The sequence below is a fragment of the Ascaphus truei genome, chromosome 11, assembly GCF_040206685.1.
Source record: "Ascaphus truei isolate aAscTru1 chromosome 11, aAscTru1.hap1, whole genome shotgun sequence".
NCBI lineage: Eukaryota > Metazoa > Chordata > Amphibia > Anura > Ascaphidae > Ascaphus > Ascaphus truei.
In genome coordinates this window covers 12,478,235-12,496,880 of record NC_134493.1, presented here as the reverse complement: position 1 = coordinate 12,496,880, position 18,646 = coordinate 12,478,235, and the positions used below count along the sequence as shown (strand labels likewise).

The window sequence follows — 18,646 nt, the reverse complement described above, 5'->3', positions numbered from 1 at the left end:
ACACCATTCAGGAACAAATCCACGACACCATCCAGGAACCAATCCAAGAACAAGTGCAGGAACCAATCCAGGAAGCAAGCCACGAAGAAATCCAAGAAACAATCCACGACACGATCCAGGAACAGGAACCCATAAAAGAAAAGAAAAAAACAAATTAAACATTAAAATAATAAAACATGACAATCAAGGGTTGTACTAGTTTTATTCTTAGTGAATCTGTATTACAATACCTTGTTCCGGGGTCTTCTTGACATCCGGTGCCACGCCCTGGTCTTCAATCTTCAGGAGGAGGTCCGTCCTCCTCGGCATCTGCCTTCAAAATGAGACGACATAGGCTTTTATAGGCCTATGACGTCACATTTGTCGTCATATGGTTCCCACGGCCCTGATTGGGCCGTGAAAACCATGTGTTTTGGCCGATGTAAAAAAATTGATGACGTCACTTAAAGGCAATGCCAGCACAGCCAATCAGAATGGCTTTGCTGCTATTGCCTTTAAGAAAACGTCATGAAATGACACATGGCCGGACTCACATGGTACTTGAACCAATCAGAGTAGGGATGGAGTTCCCACGCTCTGATTGGCTGGCTTACCATGTGAGTCCGGCCATGTGTCATTTCATGACGTTTTCTTAAAGGCAATAGCAGCAAAGCCATTCTGATTGGCTGTGCTGGCATTGCCTTTAAGTGACGTCATCAATTTTTTTACATCGGCCAAAACACATGGTTTTCACGGCCCAATCAGGGCCGTGGGAACCATATGACGACAAATGTGACGTCATAGGCCTATAAAAGCCTATGTCGTCTCATTTTGAAGGCAGATGCCGAGGAGGACGGACCTCCTCCTGAAGATTGAAGACCAGGGCGTGGCACCGGATGTCAAGAAGACCCCGGAACAAGGTATTGTAATACAGATTCACTAAGAATAAAACTAGTACAACCCTTGATTGTCATGTTTTATTATTTTAATGTTTAATTTGTTTTTTTCTTTTCTTTTATGGGTTCCTGTTCCTGGATCGTGTCGTGGATTGTTTCTTGGATTTCTTCGTGGCTTGCTTCCTGGATTGGTTCCTGCACTTGTTCTTGGATTGGTTCCTGGATGGTGTCGTGGATTTGTTCCTGAATGGTGTCGTGGATTTGTTCCTGGATGGTGTCGTGGATGGTGTCGTGGATTGGTTCGTGAGTAAGCTGATCAACGGGAGTCGGTGGGGGCAAGTAATGGTAAGTTAAATAAAGAAATGTACTTAATGTAACTGTTTTTTGTGTTGCTTTTTCATGTTTTCATTTTTTATAATGCATATCATTTCTTCCCACTGTATGTATGTCTGTATGTATGTGTACAGATATATATACAGGGTAAGAAATGATAGTGTTGTTAAAGCTTCTAATTCTGTATTGTTAATCATTGTGGCTATGCATTGATGTGTGCTAAATGTATTTTATTTTTAGACAGATGTAAGTTTTGGGCTTCCAGGCCGTACAATAGGATATGGAAAGCCTTGCTTTAGTATATTGTATTTGTTGGTGTACTTTTTTCTATGTTTTGAAGTGGTTCTCTGTTAGGATAGCTTTAGTTCATTGTGTAATTGGTATGGATGGTATTTTAATTGTTTAGGGATGTAATTGATGTGTGGTAATTCATTGATGGTGAGTTTATTGTATTAAATAATATACTTCTTGTGATGTATGGCGATTTGAGTGGCATTATTGTATTGTTAACATTGATTTGCAGCGTGTACATGCAGTTTACATGTTATGCTACATGTATACACTGTAAATGCAATGTTTTATGAGGCATGTGAGCCTACAGATTGAATGATTAAATGGAATTTGGTTAGGCAATTGGTTTTTATTTCACTGAAGATGTTATGCATAACTGTTGTAGGCATTGCAGGATGGCTTCACCCCTTAATTACCTTTCAGGTTAGTACCCGATAAGGTGATTAAGGGGTTCAGTGTTATGTTAATGATATTGAAATGTTGTGGCTATTTCTAATGTTGGCAACGGACCCCAAGGATGATGCTGGCGACGGAGACTTCTTATTGATGAGGTTAGTACAATTTTATTTACATTTTAACGTTATTGAATGTGTTTAATAATGGCCAAATAATGTATTATCCCTATGTGGATAATAGTTATTTGGCACATTATTGTACTGTATGTGCTGGGGGAGGGGGTATTAGGCCCAAGGGTATTTGGTAGGACTCCCCTGTGGGTATTGGGTGAGGGTGGTTGGGGGGCTTTGTGGGGGAGGGTATGTGGGTGATGGTGGCTTAACCCCTTAATAACTGTAGCGGTTAATAACCGCTATGGTGATTAAGGGGTTAGGGGACATTAATTTGGATGTTGTAATTCTTGTGTTTGTTTTGCAGAAGCGGATGGGGCATGGGCAGGATGAAGATGAGGATGGCCTTCATCGTGGCAGTGGGACATGGGTGAGTGCTATATGTATTTAAAGTCTTTATTGTTGTGTATGTATTGTAAATGGACAACTGCACTATTATCCTTTTGTGGATAATAGTCATTGTACCAATTACTATACAGTATGTTAGGGGGGTATAGGTGTTGTTGGGTATATATATATATATATATATATATATATATAATATAATTATTTATTTATGTAGTTATTGTGGGGCTGGGGTGTGTATTTTTTTAATATTGTGGCTAGTGGGGGTGGGTGAAAGGGGTATTAGCCCCAACGGTGGTAGTTTAGGGCTTGCGGGTGGGTAGCGGGAGGCCTTAACCCCTTCAGGACCGTAGCGGTATTAACTGCTACGGTCGTGAAGGGGTTAAGTGCCCTCGCAACCCCCCCGCAAGTCCTAAACTCACACCCAGGGCCAAATACCCCCCTCACCCATCCCCGCTACCCACAATAACGCTGGCACGGTGGGTTAACCCCTTCATTGCCTTAGCGGTTAGCCGCTAAGGTAATGAAGTGGCTTTTAAATGCCTTTTTCCTGCCTCGGATGCATGCCGGGGGGCTCCGGTGCGGGTATCAGCTCCGGAGACCCCCGGCATCAATCACAGGCAGGAAAAAGGGCTGATTTTTCCTAAGTGTCGCCCTTGCCGATGCTTCTCCTTCAGCAAGTTGCCAACTTTAGTTGGCGGGCTGGATTGGCCATAAAATCTCCAATCTGGCCTGCCGATCAGCACCAAAAAGCTGATCGGGGCTTACTGAATTCAGGCGGGAAAAAAAAGTCCCGATAAGTGGCTTATCGGCAGCCGGGTGGCGAAAAATTTTTTTTCGCAAGAAAAGTTGCCGATAATTCCCACTTATCGGGGCTTACTGAATCAGGAGGGCAAAAAACGGCTATAAAATGCCGAAAAAGCCTTATCGGGGCTTACTGCATGAGGCCCTATGCCAGTAAATGGTCAACCTAAAAACAAAAATCACAAACAAAATCCAATGCATTCCAAACAATGGAGAAACTAAAAACAATGGAGAAACTAAAAACAAATAAAGAAGTAAACAGAACTAAATTAACACCAATCAATTAATCCAATCCAAAATAAATACCACAATTAACAATTAAAACACCAAAACAAAACCATGTATAATTAAAATAAATATGCAAATAAAGTGCATCATTCAAATCCAAAAGCAAAAAAATGATCCAAAAAAAAAAGCAATCACATGGTTTTCACTGACCAATCAGAGCAATGTGAACCATTTGCCGAAAATGTGATGTCATAGGACTATAAAACCTATGCAGCTTCGCGGGGTCTCCGATCACAGAGCCCGACCCTGTATGTGTACTCGGACCACTAGATCTATTAGATATTTCTTTTAATGTGAGTGCTATATGCTTCATTACTTGACATATAAAGTAAATTTTTGTTATTAATTCAGTATTTGTTTTCTCTCTTTTTGAGCCCTTTTTTGTGTTTATATATTTATTTTGCATATTTTTGTAGTCTACAGGAAGTTTTGCTGGTGTTTTAAATTTGTTATTTCTGGCTTTTGAGTGGTGTTTGCTTTTTAATGTTGGCTAATTTTTTAGCAAGGCAAGGGGACAAGACCGAATATAGAGCTATGTTTTTTTCCTAAAAATGTCCTTCTGAAAACTGTACTCGTATTGTATGCGCAGCCTAACACCTTTTATATTTTTCATGTAGAACACCTTCAAAACTGTAGGGTCTTATTATGTGCAGGCCCGTACTATATTCAGATTGTGTATAAACTTATCAAAATGTGGCGCTCAGTGTATATGGTTTAAATCAACATCAAATAAACCCACAGTGTTAAAATAAATAAGAAAATAAACAGTGATACTTATACAACCACGTGTATTCAATGCTGCTGTGACTTGATGCAGGACTGCTCTTTCAATCCTCGTAGGCAAGTGAAGGGTGAAAATCATCAAGAAGCGCAAATCATGTGGAAAATAAAGAAAGACAACAAACTTATGGTGCAGTATTGTGTGAACTTTGTGTGATAAATGGCTGTGGTTAGGTGCTCAGAATACTCACAAACGTGAGAAGTACGCAGGCATATAAAGGTATCTTTAACCCATGGGATGAGGCCAATTAGTAGGATAGGAACCGCACTGCTAATCAGGTATACTGTAGCGTTCTGGTACACTTGCGTCCCCTTAGATATAAAATGAACCGGACATAGTGCAGACTGTACATAGAATATTTATAAAAACAAGCAAAATCCAATCAACTCACATGGTGATGGAAAGAAACAAGCGTGTAGATCACAAAGTGGATCTCTGCAAGACCGGGAGAGTGGTGTCTCTGCTTTTCCTCTGTTCAGCTTTGCGTGTCACGGATGCGTCTCACCGAGGACCGGAAGTGACGTCATCCGCTCTCAGAGGCTCCGGTTTCGTCTCAGGACATCACTCTACACGTTTCACCTTGTAGGTTTCTTCAGGAGTCTTCACCTACAAGGTGAAACGTGTAGAGTGATGTCCTGAGACGAAACTGGAGCCTCTGAGAGCGGATGACGTCACTTCCGGTCCTCGGTGAGACGCATCCGTGACACGCAAAGCTGAACAGAGGAAAAGCAGAGACACCACTCTCCCGGTCTTGCAGAGATCCACTTTGTGATCTACACGCTTGTTTCTTTCCATCACCATGTGAGTTGATTGGATTTTGCTTGTTTTTATAAATATTCTATGTACAGTCTGCACTATGTCCGGTTCATTTTATATCTAAGGGGACGCAAGTGTACCAGAACGCTACAGTATACCTGATTAGCAGTGCGGTTCCTATCCTACTAATTGGCCTCATCCCATGGGTTAAAGATACCTTTATATGCCTGCGTACTTCTCACGTTTGTGAGTATTCTGAGCACCTAACCACAGCCATTTATCACACAAAGTTCACATAATACTGCACCATAAGTTTGTTGTCTTTCTTTATTTTCCACATGATTTGCGCTTCTTGATGATTTTCACCCTTCACCGTACTATATTCAGGCCAATACGGTATATAATATATATTTTATATTTGTTTCGGGTGGTAATCAGCCTAGCTACCCACCCAGTTAAATAGGGAAGGAGTAAAGGTGTAGTTATTCTCCAAAGTGGAGTAGGCCTTTATTTTGTTTCTTTTTGTATGTTTTGCCGTGTTAAAGGAACAGGCTCAATAAAGCCAAGATATAATTTCACCCTAATCGGTCTCCATTAAATGTACCTCTGCACACATCTTACATATGGTGTCAGAAGTTGGGATGAGAGGTGGCCCTTGAATTTAAAAGGGGCCCCGGAGACTGCCTGTGAATTTTTGTGCTTTTGCCTGCATACAGTTCCTGAAAATAGCCTGAAAAACAAAACAAAGAATCACATGCAGCAGTGACCAGAATTACAGGGCTACACATCAAGACAGGAAAGCTACACTGCACTGGAGAAAACCACAAGGCCACAGATTGACTGTGACAGATGGTGACCCAAACAAGGGACTGATGCTATGACCAGAGTCTACCCCACCACGTGTAAAAGAAAAACAAAACCTGGGAATTTAAAATGGCCGTCCAGCCGCAGTCAATTACAGACTGCAAGAATGGGGAAGAAAATGTGTTCCTGGTGTAAAGAGCCCACCCACACAGAGCAATGTCCCTTCAGGCCTTATTCGGACGATGAGGATAATACCTACGTGGCCCCAGATAAAGGGCAGCAGCCAGAGGAATATTTTTTTCAACAAGCCAAGGAACTGCAGCAGCAAGCAATGCGCTGTGGTCACAAGGAAATGCAAACATTTTACTTGGCAAGGGCACATTCAGTATCACTGATGAGAAATCATGTGTGCACAGTTCTGCTGATGTTTCAGAACCTACCGAAGAAAAAGAAAAAGTCTAAGGAGACGCCTGAGAGAGCTACAAACTGTGCAAGCAAAGTTTTCCCACCTGTAGGACTACCAGTTGGGGTTCTAGCTATACAGCTGCAATAGCGCCTCCCGAGGTCAGAAAGGAAAAATACAGCTGATTGCCCCAAAATGGAGGACAAGATGTGGCATTACTGTAATAAACTCTAACCTACAAAAGGGTGGCCCTTCCGGTCCTATGAGAATATGGATAAGGATGAAGATATCTCTTATGGGGAACCCAAACCGAGTCACACCCACAAAACACCATAAGAATGCTGGAGGTGCCTAAACTCTCTGACCCTGAATATTCCTGCCTGCTCATGCAACTGCAAGAAAAGCCTGGTGGATACAGTGAAGCTGCTGAAGTTCCAAATTAAGATGGAGACCCCAGTATCCCTGATGGGACGGAGTCGTCCAAAACAAAAAGGCGGAAAAAGAAAAAGCGGTTCTTCACTTACCGTGGAAGGAACAGATGCGTCCGCAGATTCCGCAGAGATAGACGGGTTCTGAGATGCCCTGCAGCCTAGAAAAAATGGAGGATTCGTCACGCGGATGACAGAATATCCAGAGGGCTCAAAGCAGAAGTCGTGCAAGCCAAAGAAGTGTCTTTCCGGGGCCAACAGTGAGGAACCCTCAACCAGCAATACCAGGGAAGCGGAGCCGGAGCTAGTGGGTGACTATCCCTTGACCAGCCTTGAAGATGCACTGCAATCTGCCAAGCATAACTGTGATCTGCTCTGTGAAGAATTGAAAATGGAGAGAGAAAATATTTCTGAGCTACAGAAGATTGCGAGCACAATTTACTCTGCAGCCAAGACCAAAATGGAGGATTTAAGGATGGATCTAGATACTGCGAACACTACTATTACCGCCATGGATGAAAAGCAGAGCAAGTCTGATAGAATGATTGCTAATCTGAAACAGAAGTATGAGGAGGCACTGAAAGAGATTAGTCTTTCAGCAAGAGGTTTGCGATTGCCATAGAGAGTTGGAAATCTCTCAGAATTAGCTTCATACTCTCCGCATAGAACTGAATACCTCACACCAGGAGGTAAACAGTATCCGGTTCATACTCTCCGCATAGCACTGGATGCCTCACAACAAGAGATCAGCAGTTGCCGCACAAAACGAAGTCTCTAAAAAAGGAACTTCACAGTCTCTCTGAGGAGCTGGACATCTCTCAAAAAGCTGACTACAGTCTTAGTATGGATCTTAAACTCTCTTATGGAGCTTCACACCCTCCACCTAGAGATAGAAGTCTCATGCCAGGAGACCGGGAGTCTCAACTCAGAAGTGCGTTAATGGAAGGAGGACTACAAGGAGGCCCTAAATATTACAGAGAAAGTAAAAAGAGAAAATACAAGGCTGAAAGAAGAAAATTCTGATTTGACTGACCATGTCAATGAAAAAAATGAAAAGCTTAATGAGCTAGAAAAAATTATGAAACTATTTGAATATGAAAAGCAGAGCACCTACTGCATAACCAACTGAAAGATCTGCGTTCGCACCTACAGAATGCCAACAGAAGCAGCGATTTCTGCAGGCTGCTAAAGAAGTACAAGTGCTGCAGGAATGTCTGATTACCCAGTGTGTCCCCGCAAAGCAGAATGAGAAACTGAAGGCTACCCTGAGCATCACCAGAGCATCGCTAGAGGCCAAGCGACTCGGTACAAGAGGGAGCACAGAAGGTCCAGAAACTGAGGCAAGCAACTGTGGCCTGAGCAAAGAAATCTGCAGAGCTCCAAAATATAACAAGAATGCGTTGATTCAAACTAAGAGCAAGCTCCAGAAACAGGATTCTCGCTGATGAGCTAAACTTCTTAAAAGCAGCTCTGCAGCGCTCACCATACACGCTGATGAACAGAGGAATGAAAACTCGTCGGCTAAATAGCCAGAATAAAGCAGCCTGCCTTCTCCAATCCTTATGGAGAATGCAACGGCAAAGAAGGAATTATGAACATTTGAAGCAGTGTGTAATCTTACTCCAGTCAAATGTTAGGAAGTGTCTGCAGCAAAGATACTACAAAAAAATTAAAGGAAACTGCTGGTGTGATTCAATCCAGATATAGGTTCAACATCACAACCAAGCAAGCGCTGCATTGCTATAAGCGTACCCGCAATGTCAACTCAGTAGTACGATCGGCTTTCCACATACTGTAAGTCAGGAAAGAAGAACCGAAATACGACTGAGAAGCGCAATACCAATACAGTCATGCTACTGTGGCCCCATGGCCTAAGCCATATTCCTCACAATGAAAATATCCGCTAGAAAGATACAGTCTTTGGCTCGATTGTGGCAGAACTGTTTCGGTTTTCACACCTCTACAGGTACAACACCAGGTAACTACCATACTGAGATGCCACGGGAGTCAATCGGTATGGATAAAAACTCTGCCCAGCTTGAACCATCAGTGAAAATGGCTACAGAACCCGATGCAGGTGGTCACCCTAAACTCAGGGAAGAAAGGATCGCAGGGAAAAATATGTGACCAAGTGGTCAGAAGAAAGACTGTGCTTGGGAAAAGTCCTCCTTGAGCGACTGAAGAGTGCTGAACTCAAGCACGCTCTTTGGGAGACATTACTGACCTGGAGAAAGGGCTCCAATCCCAGCAGGACTAAGGGTTCTCTTCCTCCATCCTCTCTCATTCGAACCGCAGAGATATCTCGAGTGAGAGTGGAAGGATGGGCTTTGGCCGTGGTAAACCCGAGCTTCCCACAAACAGGGGAGGTATGTAACAGGGGACTTATCACTCTTTCAGAGAAACTGAAACTAAATCCAGCAGCGTGCTAGTTAATTGCACACAGGCAATCAACCAGACTCCACCTGGCTGATTAGGACTCTGAGAAAAGCCTGATGTTAGAAACAGGAGAGAGATTCCTTAGCTTACAATTGGGCTGACATAAGGAGAAGGAGGACTGCAGAGATTTCCTTAGCCCACAACTGGGCTGACCTGAGAAAAAGATGATGTATTGATGCACGCAGAAGGACTGTATGCTGACAGCAAGACAAGGTGAAAAGATCTCTATACCTGGACACAGAGAGTGCCATAGCACAAAAAGATACTGTGACCCAGGAGTATAGAGAGGCCTTCTTCTACAGAAGCACAAACAGAAACAGATAAGAAACTTTTGTGTTGGACTAGTGTGTGTGTGTGTGTGTGTGTGTGTGTATATATTTATATTTCTTTGTGTGGTAATCAGCCTAGCTACCCACCCAGTTAGATAAGGCTGGAGTCAAGGTTTAATTATTCTCCAAAGTGGAGAAGGCCTTTATTTTGTTTCTTTTTGTATGTTTTGCCGTGTTAAACGAACAGGCTCAACAAAGCCTGGATTTAATTTCACCCTAATCGGTCTCCATTAAATACCTCTGCACACATCTCTTACACTGAGACATTAGGGTCAAAAGAAATAAATGTGTGTGAGAAAAGAGAGGTAAGGTTGGAAACAGTTAGAATGGCATTGGGGACAATTTAAAGGAGAGAGACATAAGGGGGAAAGAAGAGAAATACATGAGTGGAGAAAAGAGAGCATGACACGAAAGGTGAAAGAAGATAGAAAGACTCAAGGAGGTACAGCAGGGAGGAGGACATGCTGGGGAGACTGTAGAGAGAAAAGGAAAAGAGAAAGGCATGAAGATAAAAGTAGAAGACGTGGGGGGGGTTTACAGTTCAAACATTTAGAAAAATATTTTGAGATTTTTCTATATTTAAAAAAGAAAAAAAATTCTAAACCAAATCCAAAATCAATTGAGTTCTGGCAAAGCCAAGACAAAAGTTTTTTGAGTAAAACCAAAACATATGGGAAAGTGCCCACCCTTAAAATACACACACACACCAGATTCACATTTAAATACATCAGAAACATGTAACATAAATACACCACATGTGTGCACAAGATTACTACCAAGATTTACATCCATGTTCCGCAGTGTTACTAGTCACTCGTACAAATAAAGATTAGCACTTACAGTATCATGTGAACACTAACCAGGACCCACAAACAAGCATTACCTGGACTAAATGATTTGGCTGATGAAGTATCACTTGATCCTTCTGTTGAGCTGCCTGCTTGAGCAACAAGGACCAAGTAGTAATATCCATGAAACGTTCAATAGTACCCACTCAATTCTGTAATGATAGGTGCTAGACCAAACCTACCACAGGTTCTCATGTACAGTACGAATGGGAGCAGCATATTGTGGCCCTGTTTCAGTGAAGGTGAGGAATGTATCAATCCTCTCCACCACCAGAATTCTATATGCTATATTTTTCTAACTCCCCTACAGGCCTAAGCGACAGTTTGTGCCATTTTTTGATGAAAATCCCCATTTTTGTCCGGAAATGGCTTAGACTGCTTGTTCAGACTATGTAGAATTACCACCCGAGTAGTCTAATACCTAGTTACTTAGGGGTACTGCATTTGTCATGCCAGCGGGTGCCTCACTAGAGGTCCCCGATCTGTGTCCAGATCATCGTGATATCTGCTGTCACCACAGCCCTTGAGTGTAGACACCCGACACAGGTCATCCTAGCTATATACTGGGAATATAATACATTTTGGGTTTATTATATGCCGACACGGCAATAGGGATATCAAACATCCAGGGATATATATCATATACACATAAAGGGGAATGGCAAATACTCACAGTACTTACACTAACCCCAGGATGCCGCCTAAACAAGGCGATCCTGGACTCCTCAGTTCAAGTGAGTGGCTCAAATGGAGCCTAAACAGTCCACCCCTAGTCCTTTAGTAACTTCCCAGCAGTTAAAAGAACAAAATAATGGAAAGTGGCTGGTAGCCATCTGGCTACCTAGCCCACGATGGATGGTAGCCTCCTGGCTAGTTGGTTGGTGAGATGGGGACCATGATCCATCAACTGTGGATGCCCCAAAATCAAGACAGTCCTTTACAGGACAACACGACTGCTAGTCCCCTGGCTATCCAGCCCAAGGTAATTGGTAGGCAACTGGCTACTTGCCTGGTATAATGGGGACTGCTATCAATGGACTGGGGATGGTTCAAAACATCCCTATGGGAGACATGACTAGTAGCGTCCTAACTACTTAGCCCTGTGTGGTGGGGAACGCCACTCTGCGCAGCTGGATATCCCAAACATTGGGGCTGCCAAAGCTTTGCTTCCATGGCAGTGCTCCTCCATGTGATGAATGGTTGCTGGTCTCCTCTGCATCAGTGCTAGAATCCTTCCCTGGGGTTCTTTCTTCGATGAATAATCCCCACGATCCAGCACACAAACTGACTCCTGTTGCCGACCCCACTGTGTCCGCCGCCATAGGATCCATTCCTGAGAGATTTCCGCTGCTATCAGCTTCTGCTGCACACCTCAGTGGCGTAAGGCCGAAGGCATGGTCAGCGTTTAGCCGCTGACCTACGCTGAGCCGCGCTCACCCTTAACAGTGAGCCCCTGCAGCCGCAATGAGAGCGGCTTTAGCAGGGGCTCACGCACGCTTCCACAGGTGTGCGGAGGAGACAGTCAGATTTTAAATTTGCGCACTGAGGGGAGTGGAGGGCCGGTCATGTGAACGGTTCGCCGATTGAGGGCGAACCAGCTCCATGATGAAACTGGCCGCCCCCAGACACGCCCCCGGAAGCTGAAGTCCCTATGGAGTCAGCCAAACTCATCACCCTTGAATCTCATCCACTTGCTTTATGTAGGCAGCTTGCTCCTATTCAAAACATGGACAAAAGCGACTTAGCCAATCGGGAGTTACGTGGGCGAATCGAACAGGCCAATAACTGATGGGGCATGGCTACAGCACCAGACGATTGAGAAAGAGTGACGTCAGTGCGTGCAGGAATTTTGAACGGGCCAATCGGGCGAGTACTTATGGAGCCTCTACTCGGCTGCATCTAACCGGTTCAGGGCTCCACGCAGCATGCTGCTTTGGCGCCGACATGTCGGGGCAGAACAAAGCTCTACTTTTTTCTCTCGTGTTCACTCTCAACAGGCTCTCTCTTTCTCCCCCAGCTTACCCACAATGGGCCTAACATATTTACATAGTAAACGTACACAAAATCATGCCAGAAATATGGAGCGATATACAGCGATATACCCCCATCACAGGCATACAAAGCAGGATACAGCCCCAGTAAACATTGCTCTTTTTTAAGGAGTACATTCAGAGTTAATGATTGCATGTCCAGAACCCCCGAATCCAAGCAGTACCACTGCATCTACATGTTTAAGCATAATATATCAGTAATTACATGGGCCAAACCCTGATGCCCACCATTAACCCTATAGTTTCCCATAGGCCTTAGAACGAGCACAGGCAGCATGACAGCACCTCCCATTAATTTTAGGAAGCCTTGCTGCCTATTTCATCACAGTATTGTACACAGTTGAATCATGCTGTAATTTCTTCTGTCTACATTGCTACCACAAACAGAGTAAACTATGCTGCAAACGCTGATACTAAATGACTGGCTGGATCCAGAGCAAAGAATCACTCCCTAATACAACATAAAAAATAACTACCCACTTATAAACTACTCCGGCAAGTCTTTATTAGCTCCTTTTTATGGACATTAATAATGCCTTAGGTAGAAAGGGCAATGTCACAATGATATGCTTATTATTACATAGTAGAGCTATTCATTAACTGATTTATGTAAAGGTTATTTTATAGGTCACACTCACAGGATTAAGTGTGTGGCGAGATTTTATGAAGCTTTCCTTCACACTGTCTCTCTTTCTTTGCACAATATTCAATCTAATGAGAAGGAAAGCGATGCACCATTAACAATGCATAAATCTCTGTGTAATGGGTCGGATACCATTATCCTTCTTTTTTTTTTTTTTTTTTTAACATCCAAGGTATCAATACATTTTATTTAGAAACTTACATTTCCACTAGATTTTTAAGGAAATGGAGATTTATTTCAGAAAGCCCCACCCCCTTTTATTGTTGCTTACATCTTTGCCACAATGTTTAATGTTTATTTATTTAAATCTGTCACATTACCAACACTTTAATTAGGCCACTTTCACCACTGAATGTAATCTATTGTATAGCTAACTATTCCCTGCAAGGAGCCTCTCTTTCCCACTTTCACCACTGAATGTAATCTATTGTATAGCTAACTATTCCCTGCAAGGAGCCTCTCTTTCCCACTTACACCACTGAATGTAATCTATTGTATAGCTAACTATTCCCTGCAAGGAGCCTCTCTTTCCCACTTTCAATATGTACACGGTCATGTCTGAGATGGCATTAATCTTTTATACCATAGAACTAGCCATATTCTTAAGAACTATATTCCCATAGTATAATCTGCTAAATAAATTAAATGACGTCTATAATATAGTAAATATACACATTTCTAATTTCAACATCATTATTTTCCATTGGATTGTAATTATTGCAAAAACACACAAAAAAAAGGGTATTAGCATTGTTTTATGTTTCATAAGAGTATATAATCTTATTCCTCATCCAATACTTTGTGTTTTACTTTCAGAGCAAGTCAAAGGAACGATGGAGAGATGGGCTATGAAGAAAGAGCTATATTTTTACTGGCTACGTCTAAAAAGACTGGAAAATACTTTGACATCTCTCACTAAAAAGGCAACTTACTTTGCTAAGCAAAGTGATCCACAGTATTTTAATGGTAAGGGAAGGCTCTTTACATGGTTATTACATTGGAAAATATTATTTTAAACAATGAAACGGTTCATTACATAATTGGAAGAAAAACTTCCCAAGAATAGAGAAGACATTCATATATATATATAGAAGAAAACATTAAGTATTGTTGTAGTCCTGTTAACAGCAGACCCATATATTTTTTGAAGTTACAAAAAGAACACATATGATTTTGGAGCGTAACCGTGTTTCCCCCAACCTTTGGGAGATTCCCCTGTTACCAGGTGATTGGTGCATGCTACCTGTTGGCTCACAGAATGCTGAGTGGTGCGCCGATGATTGTGGAGACGTCTGGACAGGCTTCTGGGGTACATACCTGACATTTATCTCTGGTAACACAGTGCCTTCATCTGCTGAAAGCTCGAGATTTTGGAGGCAATCTCCTACAGAAGAAACTTACTCAAACCCCCCCAAAGAAGATTGCAAACCAGTCAGGGGTTATAGTTTAATTGGAATCGGTTTATTCCTCTGCATACACAGTATCACTCAGTCTTCTGCCCAATACAGCTCAATGCAGGTCTTCAATCTCCGGATGGTCCCTGGACCTCCACTCCGGGCCAAGGGCACACAAAGCAGTCCTTACTCTTCCCTGGCCCTCCAGCAGAGCCAGGGGAATGGTAATCACTCACTCTCCCCCCAAGGGGAAGAGGAACAGGGGATGCCAATGTGCAGGCAATCCTGTGTGTTACCTGTCTCTCTAAATGATAGAGACAACTGCCTAAATTTAGTGGTGCAACCCCTTAAGTACAGTGGGAGGAAGGTACAAGGTCTGAACCCATGATTGGGCAGAACACAGGCCTTGTCCCACATCCACTGTCACTCAAGGGAGCTGCCTCTGTGGGGGGAAACCATGATTAGTCCTGTCACTGCCTACACTATTACCAGGGCTTGCATGACAGGGAGGGCAGACTGGTAGCCCAAAAAAGGCAAGGCTACAAGAGTATACAGTTTTAGGCATATTTATTTCTTATTTGGCTTCGAAGCTAACACTACATACCCAAAAATCATATTGTCATGTCAGGTGTTATTTCATAAATACATTTAAATGCTTGACTTTTACATTTAATTTTAGTAAACTTTGGCTTACCAGAAATAATGAAACTTGGCTTAAAGTAGTTTAGAAAAATAATGTTATGTAAAAATGTTTAAATAAAAGGGAGAGGAAGGACACTTGTCGGATTTCACAATTTTGTTGATTTATTTAGCCATAGAAGACCAGCGTTTTGGCTGACAGGCCATGTCCTTGGGAAAGGCTGCTGTGTCAGGCAAAATGTAGGTCCTCTGTGACTAAATAACTACATTTTGTTTGAAAATCGGACAAGTGCCCTCGATCTCCGTTTTCTTTGGATGTCTTGCACTGCAGCAGGTCTGACCTGGGGTTAGCAGCACCGGTATTTGTATTACTGTATGCGAGTGCCTCAATAATATTGTTATTTCATGTAAAAGTGTTTATCGAGTTTTGATTTGCTTAGAATAATATTTATTTCCATGTTTATTTGCATATTTAAAGACTTTCGGGACTTGTTAACAGACAGTTTTTGGATTCTTCCTTCCTCCTGGAACCACACTAACCCAGAACTTGTATACTTACTGCTGGAAGATTCCCAAGTTTTCTCAGAGTTTTTCAGTGACAAATGTATTATACTTCTTTTGGGAACTAGGTATGTACATTTCCTTATTAGTGTATAATCATGGTTCAAACTTCTACCAATATTGCAATAAATAACACAATGCCACATTTATTATACTGCTACCGAATTTAAATATTTTTTCTTAACCCCAAACCAAGTGTATGTTACAAATGTATTTCAGAAGTTAGAGGGATTACAGCTGCGTTACAATGAGTGTGGGAGATGTGTGCCGAGGTGAAAACAGGAGACTGCTTTGGAAGGCTTTTATTTTGGCCAAAGCTTTAACATAAAATATTGCATCTGTAATAAGGAGAAAACAAAAATAAACATACCGATCTCCGCATGGAGCTCTGACAAAAGTCAGTCCCTACTGTATCTGTGAGTCGAAGGGCTAAGTCCCTTACCATCAATAAAACAGAATTCAGTGTGGGGTAAGTTTTACCTTCGGGGCTTCCGGCTTCATCCTGTCTGTATAGAGGTTGGGAAGTCCAGGGCCAGGGTATCCTCCACAGTGGCCCCGGGGGGTTTGACTGTTGTGCAGTGTGATCCCTCTTGTGCGCTCAGCTTCCTGGATCAGAGAGATCTCCTGCAGTCACTACTGCAGGGTTTTTTAAAGTCTGCTAATGAGCCAAGTGGAATCTGATTAATTGCTTCAGGTTGCAGATTAACCAGTTCCCCGCTGGACTCGGTAGTTAATGATAGGCTTTTCCAGAAAAGCCTTTAGACAGGGAAGAGACCCTGTCACAATGAGCGACTTGGAGAATAGCATAAAGCAGATTTCACAAAGAGGAAAGTGACTCAACTTTACCATGTCTACCACTGAGCTTTTTGAAACTGAGACACTACAGCTACTGTAGATTGCTTTTGTAGAAATCCTCAAAAAAGTAGTAGCTCTGCCTGCAGAAATATGCGGGATGTAATGCAAGTGAACCGTGTAATGTGAATCACGGACTAGCGGTCCGTAATTTGTAGAATTTAATAGAAATAAAGTACCTATTTAACATTTTGAGCTTTGAAGTCATGTCCATCCTTGCCTCAGGTCACCCTCCTGCTAGGGAGCACTCAGTTAATCATGCCTCTTTCAACCTTAAACGCCTGGTAGCAGATGCATTCTTCTCTGATCTCCTTCTTTTCAGCACAGTGAATGCTAGCAAGTTGTAAGGCAGATATAGCAATAGAAAAAAGGGGGCAGGAATACACTACAACCCACAAGTACTCCGTCAGTGACTAATAAGTAACACACACTCAATGTCCTATTCATCACGGGTGAAGCTCCCCTGGAGTTTAGCACATAACTAATTTACACACAAAGGTGGGATCCCCAAAAGTAGAGGGGGTCCCAGAAACTCCAAAAAAATTGGGTCACTTCCGTGAGTGCCCCCATTCTTTGGGGTTTCTGGGACCCCCTCTCCTTTTGGGGATCCCACCTTTGTGTGTTCATCAGATATCATAGCAGCCGCACATTGCAGCTGCATCTATGATGATATAAAGTTCAGGAAGAAGCATGCTTGAGTGAGACAAAATGGTGTCTGTAAGGCTTATGCTCATTCCCAACATTGCCTTTTTATACTGTGGGACTTATGTATTAATAAAGCTGCTGTCTATGATCATCCGTTCAGCCAAAACGCTGTATTAAAGGAATTTAAAAAAATTCCGGTGCAGAGGGATTATAGACATACACAAACAACTCTGTGTGTAGGAAAGATATCCTACACAAAGACCCTCATCTTGCACTCAAGGGACAACAATGGATCCTGCTTTATTACAGACTCCGATCAGAAAAGGCTGTAAACACTACAATTAACAGTAATTTATTGCTTTGTGTTCAAAAATAGATACAAGGATATACAGTACATAGCAACAATATTGAGTTTGAAACCTGTGACAAATTAGCAGCTGTGTTACATCTTACAGTATAGCACAATAGGGTAAAAAGACACCGCCATACAACATGATCTATGGAGTTCCTTAGAGGTAGCCGCCAACCTCCAAGGACGCCACCGCTATAGCGTCGCAAAAATTCCTACTCAGGTTTGTATGGCGGGGTCTTTTTACCCTATTGCGCTATACTTTAAGATGCAACACAGCTGATAATTTGCCACAGGTTTCAAACTCAATATTGTTGCTATATATATCCTTGTATCTATTTTTGAGCACAAGGCCATAAATTACTATACACCCACCACATCATGAATAGCACTCATTATGGCATAAATATATATTCATGCTGTGGTGGGTGTAGGAGTTTGAGCAAGCTGGGAATGTGTGTGTTAATCAATTTCTGACTGGTAACAGTTAAATGGAGGTTAGGTGGCACCTCCCCCCAGAGCTCACCCCTCCCCACCTTTTTAACTTGGTTGGTTCTGGCATTTTGCTGAATGGACAAGACTCACTGCAGTTGCTTCCCCTCATACAGAGGTAACAGGAAGGGTTCACAGTTTTAGTGTTAGGATCTGCATTTTTGGTTATACCTTGACGTTTGGTATGCATACGATGCTTTGGCCAAAGGGTTTAACTAAATAGCCAAGTAATTAATATTATTATTGAAGTATTTAAATTTGATACTTATTACCATATATGTTTTGTCAATTGGATGTAGCATTGGGCACCTCAGTAGCACTCATTTTGGCATAAATATATATTCATGATGTGGTGGGTGTAAGAGTTTGAGCTAGCTGTGTGTGTGTGTGTGTGTGTGTGTGTGTGTGTGTGTGTGTGTGTGTGTGTGTGTGTGTGTGTGTGTGTGTGTGTGTGTGTGTGTGTGTGTATATGTATGTATGTATGTGTGTATATATGTATGTATATGTATTTGGAATATTCATATTCCTTTGATAATAAATAATTAGTAATAAAGCAGGATCCATTTTTGTCCCTTGAGTGCAAGATGAGGCTCTTGTGTAGGATATCTTTCCTACACGCAGTGCTGTTGGTGGACAAAAGTATTAAACAGTTCTCTGCCATAAGGTACCTTTCTGGCGCGGGAAGACTCCTTGCAGCCCACTCACGTCAATAGGCTGTAAGGTATCTTCCAAA

At 42.4% G+C, this 18,646-nt stretch overlaps 1 protein-coding gene across 1 annotated transcript in view; it reads left to right on the top strand.

Moving 5' to 3' along the window:
• Window positions 1-18,646, top strand: part of C11H16orf89 (chromosome 11 C16orf89 homolog) — a 131,153-nt gene that overhangs the window by 56,062 nt on the left and 56,445 nt on the right. Inside the window, exons 2-3 of the mRNA XM_075565278.1 lie at window positions 13,798-13,947; window positions 15,493-15,643. Coding sequence (XP_075421393.1) covers window positions 13,798-13,947; window positions 15,493-15,643 — 301 coding nt within the window. The remainder of the gene's footprint in view (window positions 1-13,797; window positions 13,948-15,492; window positions 15,644-18,646) is intronic.